Below are 24764 nucleotides of genomic sequence, written 5' to 3' on the forward strand. Positions count from 1 at the left end.
TCAAAGCAGTAAGGGAAAGAATTCGGACAAAGTCTGTCAGATAGGAAAATATTTTATCTCGCGAGTGAAGATAGCCCTTAGAACTAAGTTGCGAATTTTGACTTAGGACTTGCAGCCTATTATAAGTGTAATTAATTACTTAATAAATACTGATAATTTAAATAATTTAAAAAGAATAGGATTGTAAAATCCACATTACTACTTAACCAGTACGCAATTTTATTTTACGGATGAGATAATTTTGTTTTGTAGTCAACAGAGCATACAATGTGGACATTATTCCACTTCAGTGATGTTATCTATGAAGAAGTAATAAGTGTTATATGCAATAGAAAAGTAAAGATTTTTCCTTGTTACAATATTTATGGCAAGATTAGGTATAAAAAATCAGGATTTAATAATAGTTAATATAAACCACAATAAATAAAATGTAGGTACTATAGTTTTATGCTGAAGTTTGGCAACGTCATTTACTCATACAAATATACAATAATAATTTACCATAGTTATTTAATTTATTTTTAAGTTTCTTTTCAACATAAAACGTTACAAACATTTTATGTTGAAAAGAAACTTAAAATTTTCTTAAATAATACATAAATCACAGTACACGTGGTATTTTAATTCATTATTCACTTTAAAATTGAATATATATATTAAAGAAATCCAAATCCGTAATAGACTACTTTAGACATTTAATTACAAATTTAAAAAATAACGCATCTATCAATATATTTTTAGTTTCTTTTTATGTAATATTACAAAGAAATTTAAACTCATAGCCAGAGTAATATATATTGTTATCGTATGATCAACTCACCGAATGTGGAACAGTCGACGCCAGTGTATGGCGGCCGACAGTAACATACAACCTCATTGTTAAATTTCAATTCGCAGTTGTGTCCATTACAATTGCAAACGCTGCAGCGACCCCTGTGATCTTTATAGTATCCAGGTAGGCAACTTTCGCAACTAGTGCCTGTGTACCCATCTGGGCATATGCAAACCTATAAAAATGCAAAATTATAATGATTTGTGTTGACCTGATGTTACAGAAACTGTGGAAAATTATGAAAACAATGACAATTATGAAAACATGGAGGTTTACTCTTGTAGTAAACCTCCTTGTTTTCATAATTGTCATTGTGATGAAAATGTGTTCAAATGACTATTTTGGAGAAGTCTAAGATATAAAGACGCTGTAGGTAATATGTATTGAAAAGTTGTGGTCTGTGTTTGATCATTTTAATGTAATGAACATAAAAGAGGAATTGGATTCTTATACCTACATAAAATTCTCGTGTCACACATGACTACTTTTTATGGAATTTTATATGCATTTTCAGCAGATCTGAGAATCGGCTACTATCTATTTTTCATACCCCTAAGTGATAAGGGATGTCAACCTCTAACATTTTCTTTTTTTATTGGACAATTTTTTTTATACAAATTTATACAATTTTTTTTATATAAATTTTAGCAAAAAGTTTCTGAAATTGATTTTTCCTATAGGCAGAACGCCTTTACACGGTACGTAGGCATATCAACGTAGTTAAATAAATAGCAATGATATGATATGGTGTATTTTATATATGGTAAATAAGTGGTTACCACTTTCCATTAGATGGAACGTCAGTGTATTCCTATTCTATTTACATAAAAAAACTACGAATCTGATACGGAAGAGACGTATAACAATATATATTGTATGCATAATCTAATAAAAGGATGCCAATTTTCACTTACCTCAACAGACTTTGCAAGTTGGTACGCAGGATCAGTTGTGGCTTCAGATACATCCATAGCAACATCTGCTATTGTACTCGATACGATATTTTCCGTCAATGTTGCTTTTACTAGAACTCTTCTCAGAGATTGGAGTACTTTCAAAAAGTCGAAGCGTCTTGCTGGGGTCGCGGTGTTCAGGATGTACCAGTCCTCTTCTTGGAGAACCACTTCAGTTCGCTGATGGATTAACATTTAAATTTATAAAAAAATGTTACATGTAATTATAAGTGCGTTTAGATTTTCAAACACATTATTTTGACTAGCTTCTACCCGAGACTTCGTGATTGACACCTGACATCTTATACTAAGACCTTCGGATGAGTCTTATTACATTTTTGCCATGAAATTATTGTCTTAAAAATATTGATTTTTTTCTTAAATCTACGATAATTAGAATTGTTGTATACAAATACCTGTCCAGTTATAATCGGCGATGGACTGTTCCAGTATAATGCAATGTCTTTACCAATAAGTACCACAATCTTGTCGGCACTTCCTGATGGCTCCCTGTACTGATCTTCGAACTTCTGTTCGAATTGTAAAACGCCGCCGTATGACAATATTCTGTTACCTATAAATTAGGATGTATATCGTTACATAGACATTTGATGTGATCGGCGAATTGCATTTATTTATATAGTTGCTCGTCGGTTATAGATGGGAGGTAGTCAGAAGCATTAATATTAGTGATGTTGCTGAGTTTATTTGAATTCTACGTCGCATGGGTTTAACCTAAATTCTGATTCTGATTTCCAGAACCTATAAAACTGAGTTTGTATATAGAAATAGGTATATATACATTGTAAACACCATCTAGTAGAATAAAAAAAGGTGCATAGTTAGGTCCACCAGATGACAAGATGCACGTTGCGTTACTTTGTTTTTCAATATTAGTAAAATATTTTAATTAATTATATATATAATATTTTATTTTAATTAATAATTTAATTTCTTTTTTATTTAAAAGCTGACTCTTATTTGGGCTCTAGTTCATCTAGGAGCATAGAAGCGCTCGGGTATCTAGTCGAAGACTTCACAAAGTAACCTCATTGCTCCGAAGATAGCACATGACTATGTACTCTTGGATTGTTTATTCTAAGTGTCAATATTTTTGCACATCGAAACCTTGACAAAAAGGGTTGTCTGTAGCGCGTATTGTGTATGTTTGATTAAAAAACAATGTCTGTCATTATTATTATCAATAAGTTTCAACTAAATATTTTAGAATAATGAATATTTTTATACCTGGGAACACGGGCAGTGACCAGTAAAGGGTTTCCGTAGGGGGATATTCAAAGTTGTATCGAAGTTCACTATTCCTGGGCATAGGCACAAAGTTGGTATTAAACTCCCGGTCGCCGTTTATGTTGGTGATAACGTAATCTCCAAAGTTATCGCCAATTATCGGAGCGGGCAAGGGTATGCGACGGTAATTGGTGGCCTGCAATAAATCATATGCATTAAATATTTACCACATACATAAACTACGAACTGATGAGAGTACCTGTATAATCTGTATACAATTATTCAGGATTTAAATTGACTACAAATAGCAAAAATATATGATCTTTCTATCGCCACTATTTGAAAATGCCTTTCTAAAAAGATGTACAATAATTATGTCGATAAATTATTTGAACAGCAATACTATTATCATGTACAGCGTCTATATTGCATTGTGCCTCTAACTGTAAACATAGAATGATATTTATAGTTTCTGCCTACTGATTGTTTTTCCTGATCGCCATATACGTAAAGATTTCATGTGGATTTTTTTACGCAAATAGATAATTATAACAGGAAACGATAAAACTATTATACGTCTTGCCATTCATCAAATGATAATAAAACTGATCTTCAAACTCCCTTGAGATAAGCTACCATGAATTTAGTATTACAACTTCACAGCAGACATTTTTAAAGTTGTAAATAAGATATCTGAAAAAGAATGTAGTTTTTACCTCATGACACTCAGTTGTAACACCAGAGCAATAGCAAGTTAAGCAGCCATCAACGTTGGTAATATCCAATCCGAAAGTGCCACGACGGCACTGGTCGCAAGCGATACCTTCCACATTCCGTTTGCACTGGCAGTTACCATACTCGTCGCACGGGTTTAATATTCCGCGGCTGTCGCATCTAAATGAAAAGTATATAATTATTATCTTTCCTTTCCTTTAAGTTCATGTAAATTTATAATATACTGATTACTCTTAACTGCGAAGGGAATTGCTACCAATGTACCATTTCAGTCCTTCCACGCAGTTTTTGCTGAAAACATCAAACATCAATCATCTGACCTCATATTAATCATATCATCCTTCACTGGTGCCTCGCGAGCATATATTATTAGCACAGACACGGGTATCAGACTATTACGATACATTAAAAAAATACTTTCTTATTGTAGATTACATTTCCCCGCCCGACATGTCCACCCTAAAACCTGTTACTTCACAACTTTTGCTATATTTTTCATTTATCATTCTTCTAGTACACTCTTCATATAATGAGGACCTTACTAGTCCCAATACCGAGTATTTTTCATACCCTCAGAATATTCAACATTTAAGCAAATAGACAAAAACAGGCAAGATTGAGGTTTCCACGCAGACGATTTTATAATATATCTCTGTTGTGATTTTTTTTAGACTAGTCTAGACTTCCTATGTGTGGCATAGAAAACATGTTGAATACTCACACGCAAGAAGGTGGGGTTTCTATAGCGACACATTTATCCCAACTATCGCGCTCGTAACCAAATCTACACCTTTCACAGTTATCACCTTCGGTATTGTCTTGGCAGTTCTGTAAATAATAATAATTATAAATCAAATTTATCATCGTAGTAGGGGATCGATTTAATTCCACTCTTTACCCTGTGCAATCAAGCACTTGCTGCAATGGTAAATGCAATCGAAATGATTGGTCAAATCGTTACTATCATTAATGTATTAGTTAGTATAATGGCTAAAAACTATAAAAAAATTAAACGTCCGACATTTGAAGATGTATTTATTATAAGTATTTTTCTAATACATGTTTAGGAGCGGCTCACCCAGCATCGTACGGGTATTCAACTATAATAAGTTTTAAGAAACACACACAGGTACACTATAATTATATATTGTACACGTTGTTACATTATCGAAGTTTCCATACGGATTGTTACGTTTTTTGAAAATATTCTATCGACTAGGTTCATTAGTGATAACATAGAATTCTAATAGTTACAGAAATTTTCAATGAGTACCATAGTTTAGGAGACAATTCAATGTAAACAAATAAATATTTTATCTATAATATTAGTATGGATATAAATATGTATGTCTCCCTGGTTCGGCATGGTTATAATTAATCTATGTACCTTGTAATTTTTATGAAAATAGATTTAGAAAAAATATGTAAAGATTTATAATTAATTAAGTTATTTCGGAGTTTCTATATATCTCAATAACATTAGTATACTTACGTGACAAACGCCAGTGTCTGGATCACACATTGTTGAGTGGCCATTGCAGTCGCAACGATTACACAATTCCAGGTAGATTCCACGTGAGTATCTGAAATTATTATTATTAATAATAATAATATAAACGTAACACAACTCACACAGTCCCTTAGTTAGCTTAGTTGGGACTGTGTGAGTTGTGTTAGCTTTTGTTATGGGTACAAGACAACGGATATAAATACTTAGATGCATTTTTTTGTTACTGTAATAAATACATAACATACATAGAAAATACACAGAGCAATATTAACAATCATACAAATATTTGTATCGTGTATGGAATCAAACCTGCGACTACCGAAGCTGTCAAAAAATATATTTCCTACTGTTATCCTGCACGGGGTATCTACAGGCTGTGTCAACTTACGATGTAGTTTAGAACACAAAATTTGACACTTAAACTGTTTAAATTTTTTTCATTTTTTTATTATATTTACATACAACAAGACAGGGGACGCGGCGGAGTGGGTATATTTCAATTATCTTTCTATATTCTCTTTTCATCGTTGATATAAATCTTAGAAAGTAGGTAGTAGGAGGACCTGGAGGACGGAGTGACCCGTGACAGAGATTCTTCGGATACCTAGTACACCAAATTGTACTTTAACACAAAATGTTATATGACCAAATGGCACTGTTACAATGTTTTTGTGGAGAAAATAAATATATTATTATTACTATCAATATTACTTTTTTAACATTGAATCTCATATTTTTAGCTTTAAATCTTTTATTTTATTTTTTTATTGTTTTAATTCATACATAGTACTGACAAAAAGAACTCAGAATGGAATTAGGCAATAGGCACCTATTAATAACCCCATCTAAGATAACGACAGTATGAATATAGGGAAAAATATTTGCTGCCCTTACACGACATGTTCTTACGCGCCCAAGAGCGCTGTAAGTTGCGTGTCATTTGAATTTCTTATAAAATTTTATTTTTCACTCCACTAATTATTATATTATATTGTCCAAAGATACATTTAAGATTTATAAATTATCGAACTCTATAATTATGTCTTTGCTCTTATCCGAAACTTTATAATGAGAATTAATTATTACAAAAAGGTGCTAAAGCACGCACGAGGAACGCGCAAGTTGGCGGATTGCGCAGCGATTATTGTTTTCTTTGTCTATACTGACATACATGTTCTATTCTGCGAGAAAACCTATTCGCACGTAACAGAGCGTAAGTGTAAAGGCAGCAACTGAATGTCACAAAAAAATTTAATCGAATACTATCGCTTACCTTTTGTAACCAGGGGCGCAGTCTTCACAAGAGGTTCCGATGTATCCTTCAGGACATCTGCATTCCTCCACATGCACAGCTACGGGGCCGGTGCCTCCTGGCTCCGCGGTCTCTATACTAGCACTTGTGATGACAGCCAGCTCACGTTCGTCGTTGTAAGTCGCTTTGATTAGGATTGTTTTCACGTCAGCCAGTGCGAGCAGGAATTGTTCCCTCGGCACTTCTTTGCTATCGGTTCTGTATAGAACATTTGTATTCATGAGTATGATTGTTTGTATCTAGTTGAGTGTTTTAATATATATTATAGTATGTATATACAAAAATAAATGTGTTCAGTTATCAGTTGTTATATTATATTTAGTTATCATAACTCAAGCTCTGCTTAGCTTGGGACTAGGAATAGTTCTGATATTTTATTATTCAAATAAATGTTTTTCATTGGTTCTATGAAAAACATAAGTAACTTCAGCCTGATGTTAAAATTCTATAGTTGTGTGCGTAGGTATCTTCACCAGGTCATCTTCTAGTTTCACCTATTTTAGCCACCAAACTGCTTTCGTTATAAACTATGTTTACAACAGTATAAAATTACGGATTAAATAAAAGCTCACCTTTGCCATTTGTTTTCGAAGAACTGTACTCTCACCTCCAAGGTGCCATCGTTGGTTGGTTTTGCTTCTGCAAAGTAGTGGAATGTCAGCCGGTTGTCCTGTAAAAAAAATACAAAATTGATTATATTATATTCTTCACTTCAGAAGTTTGGGATACAAGGCGAAGGCAAGGCGTAGAGGCGGAGAATAAAAAAATACTTATAGCGTAAAAACCAATTACATTTTACAATTTCATTTATAAACTACGTTTGATTACAGCAATTGATTTTAAAATGTAAAAATTAACCCTATGATATTATAGCTCAATTAATTTATAGCTCAATTAAATAATAAACCTCGAGCTTCTATTTCGGTAGAGTAAAAGTTAAAAAAATATTTTCACAAGGACAAGAAAATAGTTGCATCAGAAATGCTCTATTTTATGGTATTGGTTCGGAACTCTAATTTAATGTTATTTATTCTATTTATATATAATACTCATTGTATGGACTATTGTTTTCGTAGTTTCTAAAGAGTTTTAACTCACGCTTATCAGTTGCACATCAGCTGCTTTATCACTGAGACTTCCACCATCGATGGGTGGTACATTCCTTAAAGTGTACTGCAGGTAACCACCGTATGATGTCACCTTGTCTCCAGCAAAACTGTAAAAAAAATTGCGTTTTATAAAACAACTTACGAAATTAGAATACCAGGTAGATTAATTCACTTAAAAATAATGTTGAAGTGATCCGTAAGTATATTTTGCACTTGTTGTACTAAATTGATCGATTAATTGAAAAATTGACCGAATATTTTGCTACTATAGTGGTTAAAAAATAATATATTTAAATTTCACGCCTTATTGAATAAAATTTCATTTTCATAAATAACATTACTGGCTTTCGTCTTACTGCCCCCTCAAATTCCAACCCTGTCTGATAAGAGCCAGGTATAATTTAAATATTATACCTGATCGGCAAACTCCAATAGTAAACGGTTGGTTGAGAACCAGCTTCTGCGACAGATACCGCACCATATCTCCCTGCAGTTACAAGAAGATCAGCTACTACTGGAACGCTGTATCTTGTTGATGAGCCTGATGCTGTACTGCTATAAGTCTTCAGTTGTCGGACGACGTCTGGAGTATTGAAAGCCACATGGGTTGTCTTCCGGCGGAAGTTAGTACTTGTACATGTTTGAGTCACTCCGGAACAGAAACAGGATGCGCAGCCATGTCTGTACAAATAAAAATAGTTAGCAATTGTAAAGGAACTTAAGCATACGAGTCTGCCGTCGGGGTTGCGGAAAATGATCGCGCATTATCGTTAGTCTGGCATGATGTTAAGAGAAGGAACACCTTGGGGTTTTTAGCCTATAAGAATCGGGCACGACCTGTCTACCAATTTTGTTCAGAAATAAAGTAATTTATTGTCCCAGTAAACGATATAAAAATTAAATGTGTATACTGAGTTATTTATGGTGTTTTAAAAAGAAGGAGACCCACAGCCAACTTTTATCGTTTAAATGTCGTTAATATTATGTGGAGTTTCTAGAAGCTGTACAATCAAATTAACGAATACAGATACACAAATTTATCATTCGAAATGAGGACATGAGTGTCAATAATACCTGAAATCTGCTGAGAGGTAGAAACTCTCAGCCTTGCAGCGGTCGCAATATCTTCCTTCCACGTTATCCTTGCAATCGCATTCGTCGAGTAATCGAACTTGTCTAGTTCCCACTGGATTGCAGTTAGTTTTTTTGACGATTTTACAGTAGTCACCAGGTATATGTGGGTTACCTTCATAGCCGCTCGCACACCGATCACAGTTTTCACCTTCGTAGCTGAAAAAAGATACAAAATACATGTTAAAAAGAAAAATTAAAAAGAAATAGTAAGAGTAAAAGTTATGGCATTTAGCTTTCTGTCTATTTGTAAGTTTTTTTATAACACTATAATGACAACAATGTAATAATTTTAATTGTCTAAAATTATAAATTGGTACAATATATAAATGGTTATAATACAATTAAAAAGTAATAATAATACAGAACACTGCAGAGGGCGACCACTCTCTTTCGGTAATTGACACACTAATTGAACATTAAAATTCGAAAAACCTAATTCATTTATTGGTAGAGGAATTAAACAGAATAATATAAATCCATTAAGTAAAATGTGTGTAAGATTTAATTATTACGCAGGATAATCATAAATAGGTACAAAAAGATACATATATGCCAACGCACACATTTACACCTAAAAAACGTAGTTATATTATATTATTAGATATTACACTTCATATTTTATTTAAAAAGTATGGTAAAATATATACCCTTTAAAGCAGTTGCAGATCACTCTGCCGCTGGATCCAATGTAGCATGAGGTAGCAAACTGGTTCGAAGGAGAAGTTGATGGGCAAGGGCACGGGGTACATGCGAAGCCATTAGCAGGGTCTCCATAAGTGCCTTCCGGACAGACCTTCCGTTCTGGCTCGCAACTGCTGAGCAGAGGTCCCACTAGTTGGTTTGATTCGTAGCCGGCGGCACAATTCTGAAAGGATGAAATTTATTATGTAGTATTAGTAGTAGCTTTTAATTACATGGAAAACTGCGGAAACTTATTAAAAATAAGTGTCGGTTACCTGGCATGAGAGGCCATCGTATCCTGGCGGACATTTGCATTCTTCCACAAGGTTTGCATTACCGAGTCCTGCGTTGATAAACTGAGCAGATTCCATCACGAAATTCGTTATATTCACACCAGCATTGTCTATATCGGCGCGTAGTAAGATCATCTCAACTTGATCCAAGCTGCAATAATGAATACAAATTAGCTTTTTACGAATAAATCGCTGAACGGATTTTATAATTGAAATGAATATCAGGTAAATGGAGAGGGACTATCAAGAATAACTTTTCAGTTCATATCATCTAAATAAAGTAGACGGGCCGAAGTTGCGTATAAGCACAGATAACATAATATTACATAGTATAAGAAAGTTTTATTATAGTTATCAAATGACAAAATGTTGATGTTTTATATCAAATGATGATGTTTTATTAACATTATCAAAACTCATATGAATTAGAGAAAAATGAATACCATCTTTAAAATCTGTCACCGCTTGACACTCTCACCAAGTTTTTTTTATATTTTAATAATAGAGGAGGCAAGAATCTACCAAGCTCTCAGCTGTATGGTTTTGTTACTGGTAATAGAGCATATTGACCACTTCAGTTTGCCTGTACATCACGTATTAAAATACTTTGACTATACATTATCCTCATAATCACTATAGAAATTTAATTAGATCATAATATCGATATTGCTGAATGTGTATGTAATACTTACGCTAGCATTATGTCTTCTCGGTAGGCTGGCTCCCGGCCTCTGTTTGTGGTCTTCTGCCAAGCACCAGGTACAAACTGCGCTTGGATAAGCGACTTCTGTCCGTTTTGATAGTACAAGAGCGTTCCATATTTTCCCTGTAATAATAAGGAAATGGCATCAATATTAAAATTAATTTAGGTGTTTGAACGCAATTTAATGAAATTTTATGCGACTGCATATAGTTTTTTTTATGTAATTGGAATTGAAAACAAGCTAACGACCTTGATTGTAAACGATAATATGAATGGGACCACAAGCATCACATTATCATATGACATCCATGATACCCCTCATGCGTTACCACGCGTAGGTCACGGGTAACACAAAGTTATATAGATATAAATACATATTACAGATATATTAACACCATTTTTTGTATTTAGGACATTGATATTCATTTATTTGAGCTACCAGATGTCTAGTCTAAGTCGAGAGGGGAGATGATTTTTTACATCAAAGTAATATTTGATATAAGCGTTAGTTTTATATTTAAGAATATTTACTATAAATATACTGAGTAAAATTTAAATATTCTTTGTCGACAAGCTATCGCTATCAGAGTAGACTTAGGTAGAGGTGTACGTGTGTCACATCATTTTCAGCCATCTAGTCACTCGAAAAATGAGACAGTGAAATTACAAGGTATGGACGCATGACATCTTAATACTCCGGAAAGTTGTCAGCCCGTATGTCAGCGAGAACGTGATATTCGTGTTGTTCTTCTTGTATAAGCTTGTATAAGTGATGAATATTATATGCAATCAATTATTTGTACGTACGCTGGAAATATTTTCGGCGTAAACGAACTGTATAATTTGTGCGACGGTGGTATAAAGTATAAACACAGAAGGATGAGAGATAATGAGAACATATAAATGTTACTATAACTTACTTTTATGATGATATCAGGCATGGCGGTGTCGGAACCTATACCATACGAATGCGAAGCCAATTGGTAACTGATGTGACCACCATAGGATGTGAGTTGGTTATCATTATATGATGCCGGCAAAGTCAAATACGGGTACATTCTTGGTAAGTGCCGTTCAGGATCAAGACCGTAGATTTCCAACCTCGTGACCTGCACATTTATAAAAAAAAATGTAATAATATATTTTTTATATATAATATATATATAAAATAATATATTTTTTTATAATGGTGTATATTGTATAATACATTGGATATGAATAGGTATTAATAGATACATATACGGCCAGGGATACGAATACGGATGCGGGTATAAATACGGATATGGCTAACAACAAAATCATACCGTAGCGCCATTTCTCAAAGGTTGGTAATCATATTTATTGGTAATCGCTTGTCTATCAGGGGGGTCAATTACGAGTTCTTCATTCGGTCCATAGGTAACGCCCACGAGTCTTGTGCCACCTTCTCCCAACATAGATGCCATGTTATAGATGTAAAGCTGGGCACTGTCGCATTGATCCGTTTTACCGAAGCAGAAGCAAGGTATGCAGTCGGATGAGGAGTTAGCGTCTCTGCAAGTAAATACATCAAATTACTAAACTACAACATCATCAGTACAAGATTGCTCAGGATAAATGTAATTTTCAAGTTAAATGCAAACTAATTTCACTTATTCATTATCGCTTACCTGTTGAAGTATCCTTTTGGACAGACACTATTTTTTTCGACGAAAACAATGGCGTCTGGTACTGCAAAAGTGGCACCCTTATTGTTGATAGCTTCACATGAGTATGCGCCACTGTGTTCAGCCTTTAAATGATACATACAAAAACATTATTTATACTATCTGTTCCCGCGGATTGTAACCTTATTTCACCCATTTCCAATGGCGAAACACCTTTTATGTGTTGAAATTTGAATGTTTCTAAATATATATACAAAAGCTAACGTACAAGCAAAAAAGTACTCGGGGTACGGAGATTAATTTGAGATTGTCAAGAAAGATCTACATTGGATTAAAAGTTCTTGCAAATTTATAATTTTATTTAATTACTTTCTTACTTTTTTTTACCAATATTAATATCAATAAATATAATAATATTACGTAAAGTAGAGCGTACACTCGTACTTCTTATGTTGTCCATTATGGAGGTGAAATATGTAATTAGTCTTTCCCCGTATGCATGTATTGTGGTAGAGTCATTTTACTCGTTTGCCATCAAATTACGCAAAATATACATAGACAAACGCGAAAAAATTATCGCGATAACCAAAGTATTATACGTAATAATTTTGTTATATTTCTAGATTACGGAATATCCTCAATTATAAGTTTATTCAACTGACCTGCATGTTAGGACATTTGAGGACACCGACTCCGTTTACACTTTCAGATATACATTGATTGGGTACATGTCCCCAATTCAATCTCCAAGATATCACCGCAACAGGGACGCCGACAGCAGAGCATACCAGTTCTAAGGTATCGCCGACAAACAAACGTACCAATCCCGGAGTTGGAGGCTTAACAATTACTACAGGAGCTGAAAAATATTGCTCGTATTTATCTAATCGCTTTCGATCATTTCCAAATTACGTTTTTGAAAATTAAATACGATACATTTTATTGTAATATTGCTATTAAAGATACATGTAATCATAAATTAATGTAACTGTAGTTCTTAAATTGATGATTGAATTAAGAACTACAGTTAGTTCTTAAATTGATAATGATGAAAAGGCATTAGATAGATGACCGAACCGTCATTCTAGAATATCGCGTATTATTATAATTAACTAGTCCGATTGAAATAAAACAAACGGCTTAGTACAATTCACACAGCACCATGACAAAGTCCAATGTCCCAAGCTCAACAGAGCTTGTTTTATAGGTACTATACAACTGATATTAATATAATAGATACTTTTTTTTGTAAATACACATACATTATACGTTGAAAACAACCAGACCAATACAAACAGTCACAGCCATGAATATAAATGTTTGTACGTAGCTACCGTGCGAAAAATCGAACCCTAGAGCATCGAAAGTGAGGCGATGCTAACTGCTAGACCATCAAGGTCGTCAGGTATAAGCAATAGCGGATAAGAAATTTCTAGATTCTAGATAAAGAATATTGCTATGGACAATCCTAAAGATAGACAAAAATTCTGAAAACAGTTTTAGTACCTACTCGGTTGTATAAGTACAAAGTGTACAGACACTGCTTGTTTACCTATTTATTATGTGTACAACGATTAGTATAATCATATAATTTTGATGAAATGTGATAACTAAATTACATACCACATAACTTTTCGTCGGACTTATCCTGGCAATCAAAGACACCGTCGCAGTGGTAACTCTTAGGAATGCATTGGTTTGATGAGCAAGTATACTCTGATGGCTGACAAGGAAGTGAGGGGTCTGTGGCCTCGCAGTCCTGTTCGTCTGACCCATCGCCGCAGTCGTCTTCCGCATCACACCTCCAGGTCTTCAGCACACATCGACGGTTCGCGCATTGGTATTGATTAGGTTCGCAGATACCATCGTGAACTGTACAATTACAATGTTATTTCAGACCATTCGTTTCCTTCGGGACTAATACAAATAGTCCAAAGTGATTGAGACATTATCAGTAAATTATTTCTATATGCCTTCAATATTTTATTTAAATTGTTTATGGAATATGATGTTGACTTATACTTAATTCTACGATTTATATATCTACATATTATAATATAATATTATCCTATCAGTGGTATTATCTAATTTATAGAGGTCATATATATTATACCGTTTTATTCTATAAAACATCTGTAGACTTTCTAAACGGTTCTTGTATTAAAATATTAAACCATATTTATTATAGGAAAGAGAGAAGCAGAAATCTAGTTGGAACTAAGAGTTGTACATTTGTTCTTTTGTTAATAAAATACAATAAAGCTATAAATAAATAAATCTCATACTAGTATAGATGGAATTTTTAATATATTTCATGTAATCATAAGGTAAGATCTGTATGTTGTAATAGGTATAATACATACTGCAACTGTCCTCATCAGAGCCGTCGCTGCAGTCCCTTTTCCCATCACAGACTAAATTTTTGGAAATACATTCTCCACTGCCGCATGTAGCATCAGAAGGTCGACAGCCTGGGTATACTGGCCGTTGGATCACACCTAGAATGTTTATTTTATTAAATTATTTTGTAAATACAAGATCGATTATATTAGCAAGACTTAATTAAATACAAGAAAACGTCAGAACAGTCAATTTATATAAGACTTAATTATCACAGTCCTGTACTATTTTTTTAAAATCTTATCTAGAAATTTTTGTAGAGTTCACTAAGGAACTAGTTCTCTTGAATAAACGCGTTCCAGAGACATATCATATTGATACTCTGGGGAGGGCGAGAGGTTTAGCCTCCCTCCCTGGCAGGCTAACTTTAATCGACCAGCAATAATTTTATCTGTTAAAAAAGGAATACAAACTACACTTATTGTTACGGTAGAATAAGTATCACGTTTTTTTTTTCATAGTAATCTGAAATTATGCGGAAACCTATGAGGAATAAAGGTTAATCGATAGTGTGGGCCTAAACACCTAGAATTCCAAATCTCCAATCAGCGATGAATACGAGCGGTTCTTTTAAAAATGTAAGCAGAATGTGCCTGCCCAATTTGTGAGTAATTCATTATAAAATAACTTATTAACTGATAAATGACTTATTAATAGCTATAAGGTAATATTTTCCCACAAACAAAATATCAAACTTGTGAAATCACATAAGTCTTGTATATTCTTGGAATAAGTGTCTGGGCAATAGTAAAGGAGTACCTGTGCGAATGGCTTTTGTCCTTATATACTATTCTTTTTTATTCATATTATATTTTTATTTCCTGCACTTACTCTTCGTGCATATTAGCGGTGTATTTTTCATATTTGTGGAATATATCCAACATTGTATTTGTTCTAAACATTCATTACTTGCAATAATTTTTGCAGTGTTTCTGCAAATTGTCCTTTCAAAGACCATTACTTTTTTTCACATTCAAATTTAACCTTTTGCCAAAGGAAACATACATCATTCTCATGAAATGAAACGTGCCTTGGCACTTTCGCTTGGTCTCCATCCAGACGTCTTTAATCATATTAACAGTTCATTCATCATATCTCCTCTTTTCACCACTCATATTCCATGTCCCAATAAGGCACTCGATTCTCCTAGTCCAGCCTGCTCAGGCCCTGCATTATGGGTAACGGCCTCCATATCCACTTTTACCGTTTTATTGCTCCTACGGAGACAGCTTGGACGCTTGGCATGCATCACCTCGAGGAGATGCCCTAACCCATATTGCAGTCAATTGGCTAAAAAGGACGCGACGACTACATTAAATCTAAAATTATAATTACATATTAGATATAACTTACCAGCTCTATCTACTGTTAGGGTAACGCGCAACTCCGCTCCGGGGTAACTCAAGAAATTAACAGCTTGACAAATGTAAACTCCACTGTCCGCCGTCTGAAGAGTTTAAAAAAATGTTAACATATACCACAGAGAAGATAACGTTATACACTTATACCAATAAAACAGGCAGACACCGTCCTATCCGGAAAGGCAGCGTCATCTACCAGGTCCAAACATTAATTATTATATTTACGAACTTAATAATTTATGTGTGTATATAAATAATGAACACTCACTGTAACATTGTTCATTTCGAGTCGTCCATTCCTGTCTGTGGAACCAGGTTTTAGAGGTCTCCCACCTTCTCTGATCCATCTGACTGCTACCCTCTGAGGTCCTTCATCGCGACAACTAAATACCACATCGCCACCTTAAAGCATAGAAATATGCTATCAGTATCATCCTTAAATGTAATTAAAACCCACCAGATGTTTATTAAAACCAAATAATAAAATGAAATGACTAATCTACTACTACCATTTTTTATTTTCTATATAGTTGAATGAATTTGGAATATCGTGCACGAATTTTGCTAAAACAATTTCAATGTGATCTATACAACATTAGTATACATGTGACTCTTAAATTACCCAATGAGTATGAATCTAAATGTATATTACATTTAGATTAAATAATTATATTATAATGTATAATGTTAAAATAGACGCCGCTAGTATATACATACATAAGTATAACTTAATTTATACTACATTTACGCTTATTACATTTCTTTACTTGCTGATATTTTAGCCATAGATAATAGTAAACATTTTTGACAGATAATTAACTATCTAATGCAATATTTACTTGTTTAGAGTATTCAATCCTTTCAAATGGGTCGGTATTGTTTTATAGAAATTACACACTTTATAATCATACACGACACGATATGATGACCTCCAAAACACTTGCTACTCCTGACGCTTAAAATGTTCAGTATATAGATGTAATGTCATACACCTATTCCACAGTAAAACAGTGGCATATATCTTTGTATAAAGTTACCGTCTTGTCCCAGTCACTTTTTCATTGTACTGGATTGTTATTTACTAACACTGCAGTACTAATCTGCAATTAACACTTCAACCAAACTCTTATGGGAGTTCTAGTTCTATAGTATTAGTCACTTGTTAAGACGTTTTAGAAATAAAATTAATGTCTCTTCAGAATCTTTTAAATAAAATCGATCGAAGGCGATGACCAGATTTGCGTCTAGGAACAAAACAATAGCATGAATCTGTATAACCAAATTTTGTATACACCATTGAACTGTTTTATAGATTATTTTTGAAGGTTTGTTTCAAATGAATAAATTTTTTTTGTGTGAAACAATTTTAGAATTTCTATTATAGAACTATTAGAGCTTGTTCTATAAATGCACTTTTGGTTCGACAGGCAACTCTTATAAAATTGAGTGTTAGTTGCTCTTTGCCTAGAATCAAAAACAGCAAGCAAATTTAAGTTAAGGAATGTACATAAATATATTTAGTAAGTATACACAATAGAATCCAATAAGGCGCTTAATTATAAAAATCTACTAACTATTATTGTAATTAGCAGTTACAGTTCCAAAGATTTTGTCTTGGATTTGATTCATCTACTAAATAGGATAGATTTTAATATATATATACATTACAATAAAATAAACTCTCGTTAGTTCTGATATTTATAACTTAAGAACGACTGGTTTGATTTATATGATATTTAATTTGTTGGTATGTTGTTGTGTTTCATTTGTCCGAATAATAGTATATACTTTTGTCGTAGGTTTCTGATTCAGATAGGACTTTGATTAATAGGATTATTAAGTAAAGTTGTTTAATTTAAAGCACAAATCAATATATGCATATGAAATAGTAAATGCTATAATTAATAAACCAAGTGGAATAACTATTAATAGTAAGCTATTAAAGTAAAGGTAATCTACTATTTTATATACTCTTTGGTTCTTTTCGAATAATATCTCACACATATTTAATATTTATTTCAAAATATATGTTTTAGTCGGAAGTATAAAAACTAACTGTTGGTAACACAATGTATATGTATATGATCGATCACTTTTTAACATCAAACCTAAATCATAGTGTTACAGTTGAGTTGAAGATAGATATTTGTATTGTATTTGATATATTTGTGCACAATAAAGAGTTTTACTATTAATAATTTTTCAATGTAATTACTAATTATGAATAAGACAGATTTGACATTTGAGAGACATTTTTTTTTGTTCTTATCTAACTTATAAAAAAAGGGACCGAATGAAAAATAGGCACGAAAGAAATAAGATATTTATCTGCTTTATTCAGTAGGGCTAACACATTATTCGTTTTTATTTGGCAGATATTACTATAATCTTCATATTTTGCCTCAAATGAGGCCAAATACGGAAGAGATCTATTGCTGTTTATGGAAAAAATTATAGAGAGACATAAAGAAATTTCTAATACAATAAAAAATAAAAATGCAATGTATAGTCCTCACTGCTTTTGCAATTATAATATTAAAAAATCTTACCTAAGAATAGTCTTACCTCTAATTTTCCACTTAATCAAAATTATTTTTAAATGCTTATTATGATAGTGAATATCGTTAATAATTGTTATGTTACGTTAAATGATCAATCATTATTTTCCGGTTAAACTATGTTGTTCAACCAATAGATAATATTGGATGTTTGATTAATTTGGTAACAATATTTTATTTAACTTTAGTATCTAATCATTTTAATAACAACATATTGTCACTTTTATCAAACTATTATATTATAATGAATATGGAGTAAATACCATGCATTTGTCCCCGATTCACTATTAATTAGTAATTATTGTGTTATGTTGGTCTTTGAATTATTGTGTTTAAATAATATCATCTGTACTGTAGACATTATTTTTAATTAATTTAAACATCTTTCAAGTAATAAAATTAGGGACTTAAACAAGACTACTTCACTTTTTATCATACTCTTATATTATGAAAACATATATTTTATACTTAAACAATACAGATGACAGCGTATTTTTATTTCAGTAAAATATGTAATGATTTCCCTTGTTGTTTAATGTACTATATTTCACTTTTAATAAATTGATAAAAAGAATTGATTTAAAAACACCAGTCCAAATGTTAAACATATATTCAATAAGAGAAATCATATAAAAGTTCCAATGATGATAGTTATTACCAATGACTTTTGGCCAGCATGAAATCATGTACATAATATGAATGTATGTAGTAGGTATATATAAAATTGTTGATTAAAGCAAAAAACCAAATGCATGTAATTAAATTATAAGTGTTTTGTTATAAAATTATAGATAAATTGAACCGAAAATGCAATATCGGTACCCAATAAAATAATAGGCACACCGACTCACCATGTCGATATTTAGCTGTTCCACCACCATGAAAAAGACAGAATGTTAATCATTAAAATATCAGTACCTTCACCACTGTCTATATTCGACTAAATATTTATTAAGGACTGTGTTTTAAGCTTCTTTCGCGGTTATATCTAATTTTCGACGTTATATACCTAATCGAGATACAATGTTAATATTAATTAAGGGTTCTCAGGGAGCTCTTTCATAATATTATTACCTTTGTATAAAGTGTACCTATATTTAATGGATTTAAAAAATGGCCATAAAACTTAATATGTTCTTCTCTTAAAATATAAAGTAGATGATGTATTAAAAATGTAATATAAGCTATATATTTTAATATAAATATCTGTCCATTGATTCTTACCACTGTTTATTCTCCTGTTTGAGGACATTAAAAAAATGTAAGATAGTTTATTGCTAAAGAGGTGATTTTGTAGAATTGTACTAATTATTGTAGTTTTAGTAAAACTATAAAAATATAAGAATACTGATAAAATAATACAATATTATACATTCGGACTACCTATTTTTACTAAAACTTTACTTAAGGGGGTCTTCCTATGTGATGGGTTGAAAAAATCGATTTTTTTTTTTCATAAATTGCTCCCTTAACATGTCTAGAATACGGTAGTAAAGCGATTTTAGAAAATTCGAAGTCGTTTTAAAGATACAGCAGGTAAAAGAAAGAGCGGTTCGGAGCGGTGAGTTGGCAGTTAGAGACCGGGCCTATTGTGTACCGTCGGCTTTATACCTGGCCTCCCTTTTATTAATATATTTGTTTATACAAGTTTAGACACGTTTCTACAGACTTAAACAGAAATTTCTATTGTTATAATATTTTACCGAAGTTATTTTAGTATTGGTTGAACTTCGAAGAGAGCAACAGCTACAAATTATTTTTTTTCATAATGAGTGGACGGAAAGGAAGTACGAGTGGATTGGTTCTTCTGATGAAAACCCTCAGCATCAATTTTGTCCAGAAGGCGAAGACAGTTGGTGTAAATGGCGTAAGGCTGAAGCTAATAATGAACTGGACCAATTTCATCACGATAAACCACCTCTAATTCCGCAAGTCCAAGAAGCTATCAAACCGGTTTTCGAAGATTTATCGAAAGACGAATTATTAATTCGTTGTTTAGGAGCAGAGACACAAAACAATAACGAATCTTTGAATTCTTTGATTTGGACTTTCGCTCCTAAACATCTTCATTCTGGTCCCAAAGTTGTTGAAATTGCTAGCTACTTAGCAGTTATTATCTTTAATGAAGGTTTTCAAGGTATTTTAAAAGTTATGTCGATTATGGGATGCCCTGTTGGTCGTGAAGCCCAAGCGTATGTTGAGAAACGGGATGAAAAGCGAATCTTACGCTCTGAGCGGCGCGTAAGTGATGTCGTTAAACAAGCCAGGATTGACTCAAGAGCTGAACAATCTGCTTTAAAAGAGTTTCACGAGGAAGAGGAAGGAATACTCTATGGACCAGGCATCGCCGATTGAGAGTAAGTTAATATTTTAATAGTTTTTAACGGACTTGAAACTTTAAACGCGTTTTTCTCAAAACTGTGTTTTTCAAACTTTCCTCCATTGTATCTCAGAAACGGCTGGACCGAATTACTTGAAATTTACAGGGCACACTCAATATATGTAAACGCATGGAATGAACTATTATCAATCGAAAATTTTCAAAACTTCGATTTTTTTATAGCAAAAAACAAAAAAAAAACGCCTAATTTGCAACTTTTATTTCAAATGTCTATCAAAAATCCAATTTTTTTTATATTCATTTGATTATAGGTCATTCCGTGCTTTTAAGCCTACAAATTAAAACGCCGTTTTTTTTTTTTTCAGATAAGCCGATCAGCCGGAATCGTGGAGGAAGTGGGAGCTCTTTTTTTCGAGGCGGGGGTGTTCAGAGCGCTGTAACTCTAGTTTGACTGAATATTTTTAGCTGAAATTTTATATTTATACTGTCCAAATATGTGTTAATAAATGATAAAAAACTTGAAGCTCTAAATATTTACTGGTCGTAGAAAAAAATCCTAAAATATCCCTAAAAAACAGGCCGTCACATAGGAAGACCCCCTTAATGTGTGTATCCATTAAGTAAAGTTTTATATATATCTTTAAAAACAGTAAGTAGTATTTTAATATTTTCTAGAAAATAAAAAGTAATAATGACCTTTTGAGACACCTCACAATGTAATTGTATGATTTCTTATTTTTTAAATATTCATACCACGTCTATTTAAATTCATAAATATACATATAACATAGCACGACGGAGATAAATTCCAATAGCTTCTATCTACCATTACCGATCTCGCTAACTATGTAAGCTCACCTGTTTTCCACGCCTGTTGTTAAGAATACATTTATAAAAAAAATAATATAACAATATATCTGCTAACTAATAAATGAAACGAAAAATAGTAATACGTGTATATTATTTTTCTATATATATACGACAGCCTCTTAAGACTCGGCAACGCGCACGTGACACCCCTGGTGTTTTAGGCGTCCATAGGCTACTGTAACCATTTACCATCAGATGGGCCGTACGCTTGTTTGTCACCTACGTGGTGACTAACAAGCAAACGGTACGTGGTGAAAAAAGCCTCAATGGTGGAGTGGTACAGCATACCGCTTTACTACCACAGAGAAAGAGAGATATATATCGCGGGTTCGGTACCTCGCACGGTACAAACATTTGTATTCATGAATATGATTGTTTATATCGGTCTGGGTGTTATCTATATATAATATGTATATATGTTTATTTACAAAAAAAATGTATCCACCTATTTTTGTAACATATGACAATGTCAGATTAATATGTAATATTTACAGTAGGTACCACATAAAGCTAGCGCGGGGCCTGTAAGAAATTCTTTAAAGAGGACAATAGTTTAGTTACACAAACTGAATAAGTTGGGGGTTTTTTTTTTAATATCATAAGATATAAAGTGAGTATGAGATAGATCAGTCGTGTATAAACACGACTGATCTATTACTCACTTTAGACTAAATAGAAAATAAATTAAACTTAATTAAAAAAAATCTCTTTCTTTTATTATGTTCAAACATGTGTGGCTTTGCGGTCTCTCAATCCGCCAGCCCAGTAGCATTTACTACAAGGTTAATCCTGCACTGTATCCCTAAGCATAACAAAGATAATATACAACAGGTGTCTAAATAATATATATACTTAGATAAAACAGACTTACCATATCTGATAGTTTGCTCATTAGGGTATGTCTTGAGGTTCAGGGCCGGTGGAGCTGGAAAAATAAGTTTTGTTTCATTGATAAGCGGTGGCTCCAATACAGGAACTAAAAGAATATATACGTCACTAGTACACCTACATAGTGACAGTATCTATTCTTCTGTTTCCATGTCTGTCAATTGTGTATAAACTACGTTACTGGTATGTAAAACAATAAATTTATTTATTCTTTAGAAGAATTGCGACTAAAGAGTAGTCATTTTGAAATTTATTGTTTTATTAAAGGTTTTTACTGAAGGCACTAAAAATCTTAAGTCGTTAATAACATATGTAACCTGTATAAAAATCAATGAATTACAATCACAGAAAATAATCAAATAAAGGTTAAGTGAAATACGGTAGAAATTTCATAAAACAATTAACAGACTTGGACAAAGTTTCAATTACGACACATCATATAAAATAGGGTTTTTAATATTATTTTCGACACAAGATCATTTCATTCTTTATAAACTCACTTTTGCTTAATCTAGACAATATACGTATCCTGGATGCTCTGCTTTTTCCTGTATAGATAGAATAGCTCTAGAAAACATGCTTTCATGCTAATCTACACCTACCGATATCAATTTTAAGCAAATAGTTAAAAAATACCATAATTAAGACATATATCTACTATTAATAAAAAAGAATACTAATAAAAAGAACACAAAGACGTTGACCATCACCATAAAAAAACAGAAGTAATATTAAAATTCTAAATGATACTAGTATAGATTTATAATTAATGACTAAAAAAAATATCAGAATATGGATGGTAAAAGTATCATAGAATATTCTTAAAAAAAAAATGGGTGTTTGAGATAGAATATTTTCATGCAGTGAAACAGGACATGGATTTTTCTTTAACTATTCTAAACCTGCTGGCCTTAGCGGACATTTACAGATTAATGGGACGAAAAAGAGCGTGAGTCCAGAGGGCACTCTAAATTAGCGGAAAGACTTATGGAACGGGTGAAAACTGCCAAAAGATTACGACTACAGTCTAGGAATTGTTATAATTTCGATTTCCGTTTTAATGGAAGAAGGATCGATCACAGCGACTGTGGGTGCCGGTGTAAAGCGCCCGGGGCCGTCAGGCTCCCGAGTGATTAGATGTGTCACGAATACACTACAAGCTTGGGGTCGTCATTTTCGCCGATGAGGACGGTGTCGTGTGCAATAATAGATACACGACGGCAGAAGTAGGTGAGCCACAAGCTCCATAATTTATTACAATAATTTGAAGTATCATTTGAATATGGATTTTAAATAAAATAATTAAAATAAATTGTATATTAGTGCCTTACATAATTACTTGCTTCTATTTAATATGTTTAATGATTTAATATAAATATATTGACATAGAAAGTTTAGAGCCATCACCATTACTGTTAAGACTAATTACAGTTTACTCAGATACTTCTGAGTAGACAAACTATTAAAAAGAAGATTGGCAAATGGATTCTCAATTATGTAAGGTGGTAAATAGTCTATGATGTGATATGACAAAGCGAATTGAAATTAAATATGCAAATAAATATATGACGATAAATAAGTTAAAACATAATGACAACAATATCATTAAAATAATAATTATCATATTATTTTTATCGTAAAATGTACGTTCTCGTAGAAAATGTAAATTTGCCAATGTTCTTGATGTTATTACGATTATATTATCCTTGTGATTAGCATTTTTAGCTATCCTTACTGTCTTTGGGACAATTATATTCGTCTGAGGTATCTGGACAGTCGATGTGTCCGTTACATCGGCGGTGTGCATCGATGCAAGATCCGTTCTCGCAACGCCATTGGTTTCTTCGGCAGCCATTGTTGTTGACGGTGACTACAGGCATCATTTTTACGTTAAACATGATTGAAGGAGTTATGAACATGAATCTATGAAGGGTTGGTTTAAAATTAAAATCGTCACTGTTCATGAAATTGACTCCGTCTGTTTATGCGTGTATCATTTATTTGATTATGGTTTACATTATATATTTTATGGATTATTTTGTTTTCTACTAGTATTTATTTGTAAATTAGTTTTTTAAATATAAGAGAAGAAAATTGTAATTTGTAATGATATTTATTTTTTTTATCCAAGTAAGTATTATTTTATTAGTAATGAATAAATCTTCATACAATCACTATTAAATAAATACG

General features: G+C 32.6%; 1 protein-coding gene across 1 annotated transcript in view; it reads right to left on the minus strand.

Moving 5' to 3' along the window:
• Nucleotides 1-24764, minus strand: part of LOC131853112 (basement membrane-specific heparan sulfate proteoglycan core protein-like) — a 237222-nt gene that overhangs the window by 33323 nt on the left and 179135 nt on the right. The window contains exons 17-42 of the mRNA XM_059203927.1: nt 24310-24444; nt 22558-22611; nt 19327-19341; nt 16186-16319; nt 15910-16003; nt 14520-14654; nt 13780-14028; nt 12819-13015; nt 12160-12281; nt 11815-12043; nt 11431-11619; nt 10500-10633; nt 9790-9958; nt 9481-9698; nt 8774-8989; nt 8114-8380; nt 7689-7806; nt 7163-7260; nt 6552-6788; nt 5261-5351; nt 4490-4596; nt 3750-3927; nt 3034-3229; nt 2202-2359; nt 1747-1965; nt 821-1007 (exon numbers count right to left, since the gene is read on the minus strand). Coding sequence (XP_059059910.1) covers nt 821-1007; nt 1747-1965; nt 2202-2359; nt 3034-3229; nt 3750-3927; nt 4490-4596; nt 5261-5351; nt 6552-6788; nt 7163-7260; nt 7689-7806; nt 8114-8380; nt 8774-8989; nt 9481-9698; nt 9790-9958; nt 10500-10633; nt 11431-11619; nt 11815-12043; nt 12160-12281; nt 12819-13015; nt 13780-14028; nt 14520-14654; nt 15910-16003; nt 16186-16319; nt 19327-19341; nt 22558-22611; nt 24310-24444 — 4146 coding nt within the window. The remainder of the gene's footprint in view (nt 1-820; nt 1008-1746; nt 1966-2201; nt 2360-3033; nt 3230-3749; nt 3928-4489; nt 4597-5260; nt 5352-6551; nt 6789-7162; nt 7261-7688; nt 7807-8113; nt 8381-8773; nt 8990-9480; nt 9699-9789; nt 9959-10499; nt 10634-11430; nt 11620-11814; nt 12044-12159; nt 12282-12818; nt 13016-13779; nt 14029-14519; nt 14655-15909; nt 16004-16185; nt 16320-19326; nt 19342-22557; nt 22612-24309; nt 24445-24764) is intronic.

Source organism: Achroia grisella, unplaced genomic scaffold, assembly GCF_030625045.1.
Source record: "Achroia grisella isolate CSIRO2021 unplaced genomic scaffold, CSIRO_AGI_Agris_v1 utg874, whole genome shotgun sequence".
Taxonomy (NCBI): Eukaryota; Metazoa; Arthropoda; class Insecta; order Lepidoptera; family Pyralidae; genus Achroia; species Achroia grisella.